The sequence below is a fragment of the Corvus cornix genome, chromosome Z, assembly GCF_000738735.6.
Source record: "Corvus cornix cornix isolate S_Up_H32 chromosome Z, ASM73873v5, whole genome shotgun sequence".
In the NCBI taxonomy this organism is placed as follows: Eukaryota; Metazoa; Chordata; class Aves; order Passeriformes; family Corvidae; genus Corvus; species Corvus cornix.
The window spans coordinates 14,592,951-14,601,902 of record NC_046357.1 but is presented as its reverse complement, the minus strand read 5'-3'; the positions used below and the strand labels follow the sequence as shown (position 1 = coordinate 14,601,902).

The 8,952-nt window shown below is 53.7% G+C and overlaps 1 protein-coding gene across 1 annotated transcript; it reads left to right on the top strand.

The window, feature by feature from the left end:
- Window positions 1–6,398: 6,398 nt before the first annotated feature.
- On the top strand, window positions 6,399–8,843 carry LOC104686576 (microseminoprotein, prostate associated). Its single transcript, XM_010395110.3, has 3 exons — window positions 6,399–6,774; window positions 7,412–7,520; window positions 7,909–8,843. The coding sequence occupies exons 1-3, from the start codon at window positions 6,663–6,665 to the stop codon at window positions 8,096–8,098; spliced, it is 411 nt and encodes a 136-aa protein (XP_010393412.1). The 5' UTR covers window positions 6,399–6,662; the 3' UTR covers window positions 8,099–8,843.
- The last annotated feature ends 109 nt before the right edge of the window (window positions 8,844–8,952 follow it).

Below are 8,952 nucleotides of genomic sequence, written 5' to 3'. Positions count from 1 at the left end.
CTGGCCAAGCCATTGTCGAACGCGCTCATGGTACCTTGAAGCATGTTTTGGACAAACAGAAAAGGGGAATGCATGGAGAAACCCCACAGAGCCGACTAGCAAAAGCTTTGTATACAATTAGTCACCTTACAGTACCACAAAATTCAAATAATCCTGTTATTCTGAATCATTTTCTCTCATTGCAGTCTGCAGGCGACAGACAGCTGCCCCGGGCAAAAGTCTGGGTACGGAATTTACTCACTAACCAATAGGAAGGCCCACATGAGCTTATTGTTTGGGGTCGTGGGTATGCTTGTGTTTCCACAGATACTGGAATACAGTGGCTACCTTCAAAATGCGTTCGCCCTGACCTACAGCACCAGAGGCAGAACAGGCAACCTCCAAATGATGACCAGAACGCCAACCATCCAAATGGCCACCAGAATGTAGATCATCAGCCTAATGACTCTTCTGATGATGACCAGGATGTCAACCATCAGGCAGATGGTCCTTCTACAAGCAGAGACTGGGATGGTCCTTCCACAAGCAGAGACTGAATTTTAAATTTCTTGTTATGGAGTCAGATAGTTAAAGCCTTAAGGACATTTTTAGAATTAATAACTGATGTAGATTTCTATTTAGGATTAATAGTAGAGTTGTTATCTTATAAAACAAAAAGGGGGAATTGTAGGTACAAAAATGCTGTTAGTGAGGATCTTCTTGTTATTTTTCTAAGTCCGTGAGAGACTTTTCTCTCTCACAGAAGAGGTAGCAGGGAATGTAAACAACCAAGCCACCTGCAACCTTGGAAAGTCTTGTTTATGGTATAGTAGAAAATATTTTGATAATGGATGTTTTAGGATTTTGGCCAATCACCCCCAAGGGGTGGCTGGTCCTTTGTCCAATTAGACTATGAAGAAAAAAGTCTATAAAAGAGTTTGTAAAATAATTAAATAAATCAATCTTGCTGCACAATTCCTGCCTGCTGGATCTTCTTCTCCTCCTCCTCCCTATAGCTGCGGGACACGGTGATATACCGTAGGAACCAGGCCTGCGGTAATAAAGGCAAATATTTTAAAGGGTAAAATGTGGATAAATGTGGCACCTGTGTCACTTCAGGGTTGTCCCTGTGTGTCTGTGCAGAGAGCCCGTAGAACCCACATGTCTCTGTGCCCCAGACCCAGGGTGGGACCCTAGGAGTGTTCTCACGGGGCACCAGGACAGGAAGTGTCACCCATGAACCCCTTCAGGTGGGTGCTGCCTGTGCCAAGCCAGGAACACCTGCTACAGTGCTTTCCCCTCCAGCTTCTCTGGGATGCCCAGGCTGAGCATGTGGGGCCCTGGCCCCCTAGGCAGTCTCTTCCACCATGAAGCCATCACCCATCCACAGCTTTTCCTGTAGGGTGTCCTTAAAGCAGGGTGGCACCCCAGGGTGGCCCTGTGGGTGCCAATACACAGCCAAAGCACTGTGCAGGGGGATCTGTCTTTCTGATACCAGAGTGAGGCCAGAGATCTGCAGGATCCACCCAGAACACAGCCTCAGGGTCTCCTGCGGTTCTCCCTGCCCCTGCATCCCAATGAAGCAAGGTGCCCAAAACCAGTCTGGGAGTCCCTGGTGGATCGTCAGCATTTTGGAGGCCATTTGTATTCTGAGGTCAGCACTGGTGGCATGACAGTGCCATGGCAAAATCCCCTCCAAATAGGGTGCCTGGACCCTTGACCTCCTCAGCAAGTCCCCAGGCCAACAAGTACCTGGCACTTTTTTGGCTGGTGCGGCTTCTGCGTGGCCAAGGAATGATCTCCCAGGGTTATTTCTGACTCACAGGACAGGAAACATTTTGGGGTTTAAGCCAAGCTGAATAATATGCTCATTTCCTTGTGCCGACTACAAAGCACCTGCTCCAGGGGATTTATGGAGTGCCGGCCTCTCGCACTCGCTACGCAGCTGCCTGCCCGGATGTTTTTATTTTCCGGGTATGGCCAGCAAGTGCCAAGGCCTGTTTTCCTAAACACCCCGTGACCTCCCGGAACGTTTCCTTGAGGGGAGCCCGGGCAGAGCCACGGGCTGCAGCACACCCATGCTGATACCCAGGGTGATGGAGAGCCAGGGTGGGTGCCAGCACCCTGCCAGGGCCGAGGGTAGCAGGAATGCTTGGCTGACCCACTGATGCCAAAACCTGGCCTGACGCAGAGCAGCCACAGCTAGGACAAACAACCTGGGAAAGTGCCAAAGGAATGGAGTACGGGCATGAGCAAGGGAGGATGAGACCATGTGAGAGAGGGCAAGAGGGCATGAGAGCCCAAGTGAACCACAGCATGGGACTGCCCAGGACATAGAGCCCATCCCATGACTGGGGACCTGCAGACACCATCCCACAGCTGGTCCTGTCACATGGTAGGGAACCCCCAGACACCGTCCAGCCAGGATTGTAGAGCCCCTGTGAAATACTGCGTCTAACCCCCGGGGCTGGAACATCTGCCCCCTGCAAGGAGGGTCAGGGTGTGGGTGCTGAGGCCAGGGACACCCAGGGAGGACACAGGGCACGCCTTGCAGCCCATGCTTCTCCACTGGCATTAAGCTCCATCCAGCAGGCAGCCAGTCTGCAGAGTAAGGTGACATCAAGTTTGTCTCACACCCCCTCTACTTTGTCCCCTTTTTGGAGTAACAGTCTCGTTGCTGGTGGGGCTGGGTTTGATCCCACCTGTACTCCAGCATCTGTGAGCTATCCCATCGGGCTTGCCAGCTGTGGGATGAAGGATGCCATGAGCCAGCTGTCATTCCCTGGTTAGCCCTTTGTCTCCTCTTGTTCCCCTTCCCAGCTCCTGGCTGCCTATCTCTTCCTCACCCCTCTGCTCACTTCTCCCCAGGGACTGGCCATGCTGGTGAGCAGTGAGCATTCATGAGTGGTCATCACTCAGAGCCAGCATCCTCCTGCACCTGCCCTGGTGCCCTGGGTACTTTGGTGCTAGAAGCATCCTTAAGGTGCTGGTAGAGCAAAGGTGCCCACATCCCAGAGCTGCCTCAGGATCCACAGCAGCACCCAGGCAGTTCGGTCCAGTGATAAATTGGGGTTGTGGGTTTTTTCGGGGGTTTTTTGGGGGTTTTTTTTTGTTTTCTTTTTCGGTTTTTTTTTGTTTGTTTTTTGGGGTTTTGTTTTTGGTTGGCTTTTTTTTTTTGTTTGTTTAGAGAGAAAATAAAATGCCTTTGGGGAGCAGGAGCCAAGCTCCCCAATGCCTAAAACAGCAATCACAGCACTTCCTTGGATTTATGGTGTTTGCTTTCACAATGCCAGCCGGGATCCTGTTTGCTTCCTGCTCTGCAGCTGCAGCCCCAGCTGAAGGCTCAGGAGATTGAGGTTTTATAACCCTCCTGGATTCTGCTGATGGCAACTTGTCCAGCATCATTTATTCCCCCCTGAGCCTCCTTCAGTGCTGAGGTGGGCTGTTGTCACCTCATTGCAGCACCCACTGTCTTGGGTGCTCATCCCTCCCCATCCGTGGGGTCCCATCCCCAGCACTGGGCATTCTGCTGCTCTTCAGAGGGATTGCTGGGAGAGGAGGTCAGCAGCACTGTGCCCTTGGTGGGGTGCATCACCCAGCTTTTCTCAGGCACAGCTACAATCTGAGAGCCAGGCCAGGCAGGAGAGCTGGGTCCTGCTGGGGGGATGCTGAGACATGGATATGACCTTCTGTGGGATCCTGGAATACTCAGAGTTGGTGACTGCTCCTCACTGGCACATGTAGACAGGCAGTGGTCCCTGCTGTTGGGCTCTGGCTGGCAAATCAGAGTGACTGAACTTCCAGAGGGGCTCTTCTTCCAGCCCCTTTATCCTTTCTGCAGTACTTGCCTGGATCTCAGTTGTTCCCCAAGATGTGAGACCAAAAGCAGTTGCCTTCTTTCAGTCTCTGTGGCAAAACCTCCTCCAGGATGCCACAGCAGGAGAGGGTGTCAGCTTCTCCTGCCACAACACCCTCAAGAACCCAAGCAGAAGCTCTGAAGCACCAAGCCCAGTTCCAGGCACTGCTTCCAAATTACAAGCCCCCTCCTGTACAGCCTGGACCAAAATGCTCTGGATCACCCATGGGCATGTGTGTGCTGGGACCAGGCGGGTGCCCAGGAATGCAAAAGTGGAGGAAGGAAAGTGGTCAGGAGGTGGAATAGCAGGATCACCAGGCTATGGGGGACCAGCAGCCCCTTCCCTAATTCAGAGCCACAGTGTGGACAGTGCTCCACTGCCCAGATCCCTCTGCAATGTGCCAAGAGGTGTCCTGACACTCCTTCCTCTTTTTCTCTGCATTTTCCCAGCAAAGCGCTGTGATGAAAAACCCAATGGCCATGAACGTTCTCATAGCTTTAACCCTCTATTTAATAAACTGTAATGGCTACAGAAATCCTGAGTATGCCTCTCCATGTTCCTGACAGAGCAGGGCAATGCCCTTCCACACAGCTGAGAGATGCTGTCGCCCCAGGATTTGAGCACTCTTCTGGAGGCCTGTCCAAATCCTGTGGCCGTCTGAGTGAAACCCACCATTTCTTTTTTTTAACATTTGCTGTTCTTGTTGATGAAACAATGATGGATTATTTCATTGCAGTTACTAGTGCGCCAGACTTCTTTTTCCAAATACACAATAGGAATATTAATTAACTGTTCTGACGACGAAAGCTTTTATCCTCCTTATATAGTAACAACTCTGCACCAAAGGGCAAGTTCCATTTGTCACTGATACACTCCACCATCCCAGCTCATGGCCCCATGGTCAGCAGGGGGTGCCAAGCATTTCTCTGATTTATTATCAGCCTTTCCCAACAGATCCCACACTTGCTGCCATCCAGCCACCCCACCGAGGGACAAAGCACCGTCTGTGGCACTACAAGAGGGCTGGGGTAATTCTCTAAGGGGAAGAAGGGATGCAAAACCAGGGCTTCTCCCTCAGCAGTGAGAGCACAAGTTGCAGGACAGGGATGCAATGGGATGGTGAAGGGGCCCAGAGCACTAAAGGGAAGGGACTGTGCCTTCAGATCCAAAGGTGGTGAATCCAAAGCGGATAAAAGGAAGCAGTTTTTTTCTCACTCTGTGCTTAATTAGACTGCCACAGGAAAATGCTCAGGCCAAAATTTAGCAGGATTCAATTAGGGATTGGGCACTTACAGGGAAAAGAAAAATATCCAGCTATAATAGTGAATGCCAATACAAATTCTGGAAGGGATATTAAGCCTCACGCGTCAAGGTGTAAATTTATTCCAAACTCTCAGAAAGCAGGGAGCTTAATGCAGGGGCAGATGACCCACATATGCCACTGCTACCGATGCTGCCTCACTGGCGGCACGGCCCTGCACTGGCCAAGACCCTGGCTGGACCATCCCCAGAGCCCTGTTTCCTGCTGCTGGCAGCACCTCTGACAAGAGCTGAGAATTTCTTTTGGCAAGTCAGCCCTTTGCCTGTAGCTCTCCAGGGCCATGTGGCTCCCAGTGCTCTGACCTCCTCCCTCTTGCACATCCCCTCACTTTGCCAGCTGATAACAGCCTTATCACTTCTACACAGAGGCAACCCCTCTGGGTGAGGGTCTGTGAGGTCCATGGGCACATCCCTGGGTGGTGTGGCAACTTCCCACAGGTCCTTCCTTCCAGCCAAATGTGTTTACCTCTCAGGTCACTTGTTGCCTAAAAGCACTTTCACCTCCTGATTTTATCCCTCCTGTTTCCTGCTTTTGCTGGGGCTGGTCTCCAGCTCTAAAAGAGGATGCTCAGCTCCAGTACCTCATGGGTGCATCAGGTACACAGGTACAGCCCCCTTTCCTGGCCACTGCTCAGATGAGCCCTGGGTCTCTCTCCTGTACTGCATCAGTGGCAGTTGCCATACTGTCTGCTCTGGGCACAGCACCAAATCTGTCAGAGCTCAGTAAGTGCTCTCAGGCACATGCTGGGATTCTTGGGGTGTCCTGCACAGGGCCAGGAGCTGGACATGGTGATCCTAATGGGCCCCTTCCAACTCAGCAGATTCTATGATTCTATGATTCCAAACATGCTGTTCCCCCCAGCCTATGCATGGCCATGAACCTGGCACGGCTGCAGCCCAGGCTGGGGTGGAAGTGCCATGATGTGGTCCCCAGGAGCTGGGTGCAAGCACCTCCATCCCCAAATGAGGATGGTGTCATTTGCATCCCACACTGTTTGTTAGCAGAGTGCTTGCGCTGCTCTGGTCACTGCGAGATGGGATGCTCCCAAAACCTTGGCTTGCTGTGAAGGAGCAGTGACGGCTCAGCATGACCAGAGGGGAGCCTGGAGCTCTCCTGGTTAGGAGCCAGGGTCTCCCGTGCTTGCTGCTTACGTGCTCACCACGCTGCTGAGGGCAACGCTGCTGGGGACCTTTGGATCTCCCCTCACTGTGGAGCCTTGCACCCACAGGGGCTTCCAACTGGAGAAATTTCTGGAGGGCATGAATCAGCTTTTCACAGCTTGTTAAAAATCTTGATCCTACCTCTTGTTTTCATGCCTTTCAAATCAGGAAATGAGTTTTACAACTTTTCCAGTGGGGCACAGCTGGTGGCCAGGGTCGTAAAGCTGAACTTTATAAATATCTCTTGTTGGGATCAGGGGAAGAGCATTAAAAAGGCAGAGAGAAAGAGAAAGAGAGCAAAGGCAATAGAGAAGCAAAGCGAACAAGTCCAGTTCAACATCAACCATGGCCACGCAAGCACAGAAGATGGGGTGTGCTTGGGGCAGGCTTTGCCTGCTTCTTTCCCTCTTCCTCCAGCTGCCAGGCTCCCAGGCCAAATGCTACTTCCAGGCTAAAGGTAAGCGGGGAGGTGAGATGGGAAGAGGCCGATGGGAAGAGGAGGCCTCAGCTTTCCCAGCATGGCAGGGCTCTGCCCTATGCCTGCAAAGTGTGGAAGGGACTGTGCTGAGCTCAGGCATGGGATCATGGGCCAGTGGTGAGTGGAAGGAGCAGTCTATAAACCACAGAACAACTCCCCAGGGCTCTGGCTGACAAACAGCTTTCTGGGCCACAAAGGCTGCCTGGGGCCGAGTGTGCAGGACTAGCAGCAAAGGAAGGAGGGCAGCTCGTCAGCCCTCCACTGCCTCCTCCCAGGGCTGCAGAAATGCCCAGACTCCAAGGGGTGCTGGGTTTGCCCTCTCCAGGGAAGCAAGAGCCACTTGCCTCTTGCTCTAGACCCACTGGGTAGTGGGGAGAGCCACAAGGCATGGCTACGAGAGGATGGATGGGTACATCACCCATGGCAGATGACAGGGCATTCCATACCTGCAGGAGGACGGTGGACAGACCACCATATATCTTCCATACCATAAGGTGGGTGGGAGGTCATGATGACACCTCTTGTCCCCTCTTTCAGGGCACAGGGGTGTCAAGGATGCTTCCACTTGCCCTCAGCACAGGCCCATGTGTTCTCATCACCACTGTTTCCTTTGCAGCTCCCTGTGAGTATGAAGGGAAGCAGTTCTCCCTTGGGGAATCGTGGCTGAGCACCAACTGCCTGCTCTGCACCTGCCTGCACCCCATTGGTGTGGGCTGCTGTGAGACGTGAGTGAGGGGTCAAGGGGTGCTGGGGTGGGCTATCAATTCCCACTTGCACCTGCAGCAGGGGATGTCTGGTGGCTGCAAATGCAGCAGGTATCAGAGCCCTGGAAGGGCTGTGGGGCACCAGACCCTGCAGAGCAAGAGGCAGAGGTGGGCAGGACCTCACCACGGCATTGAGGGTGGTGGGCTGAGCTGGGGAAGCAATGTGGTTGGAAAGGGTGTCTCGGCACAGCAAGATGCCCAGATGCACCAGGGGCTGTGTCTCAGCCTGCCTGAGCTGGTCTGGGAGACATCCTGCACAGGGGGCTGGCAGCAGGAAGCCATCCAGCCCAAGTCAGCAGCTTCCTGGCACAAACTGGGGAGACTGACAGCACCGTGTCCTCTCCCACAGCACCCAGCACCCCATCGACTTCCCTGACTGGTGTGAGGCCCACTATGACTCACAGACCTGCCAGATCTCGGTAGTGCAGAAGGCCAACCCCAGCCTGCCGTGTGTGAAGAGTGTGGAGCACGAGTGGGGCTCAGCCGGCACCCCCGAGCCGCTGGTGAACAAGGTGCTGGGTGCAGGGCTGAGCAGATAGAGAGGCTCAGCAGTGCCCCGTGCCCCTCGACGCCATCCTCCCCTTCCAGAGCACTCCGCCTGCATGCTCCAGACCTGCCCCACCCACCCTGTAGAGGCATCACCGCTGGCACCTTCGAGGGAAACCACTATCCACACACCATGGTACCAAGCTTTGCTTCTGCCTTCAGCTTCCTGAACCAGGGCACTCTCCCTGTGAGAAGTTCTGCACACCGTGGAAATGCAGATTCTACAGGATCTCCTCCCAGGTGGGCAGAAAACCTCTGGTGACTAAAAAAAGGGCTACAGGACTAAATCAGCCTGCTACATGGCAGTCCTGCATTCCCATATCCAGCCCCAAGCAAAGCACCTCCCTACTCCCTGCCAGACCTCTACTCCTCTGCATGGCAGCCATGGGGAGCTCACTGGAGTCACCATGGCCCCTGGTGCAGGATCCCCACACACCCTCCAGCCCTTTCTCTGCTCCCAGAGCACAAGGGGCAGGCACAACCCACCTCTGGAACCACTAATGCCCCTGCTCCTAAAGCTCCTGTGGTCCCTGGCACTGTAGGCCAGCCCTGGGCAACACTGCAACAGAGCCAGCCCAGGTTGGGTGGCAGAACAGGATGTCCCCAGGGAAAGACTCCCATCCCCACTAGCAAGGGAGCAGGGTGAGGAGGGTTCAGGAAGCAGAAGCAATTCAAGTGCCAGGGTGGAGGCAACCGCCCTGGCAGCTGCCCCAGCTGGTGCCATGCCTGTGTTGTGCAGAGAGCCTTGTGTAGATGTTTCTGTTCTTGCAATAAAGATACTGAACAAAGAGGAAGTCTCCAGCCTGTGACTGCTGTGGAAGGTGGGATGTGTCCACCACCGGGAACA

Excerpts from the sequence above, each read along its gene's own strand:
- LOC104686576 (XM_010395110.3), top strand. The coding sequence starts at position 6,663 with ATGGCCACGCAAGCACAGAAGATGGGGTGTGCTTGGGGCAGGCTTTGC. Across the intron at positions 6,775-7,411 it reads ATGCTACTTCCAGGCTAAAG|CTCCCTGTGAGTATGAAGGG; the intron begins GTAAGCGGGGAG and ends TTTCCTTTGCAG. Across the intron at positions 7,521-7,908 it reads GGTGTGGGCTGCTGTGAGAC|CACCCAGCACCCCATCGACT; the intron begins GTGAGTGAGGGG and ends CCTCTCCCACAG.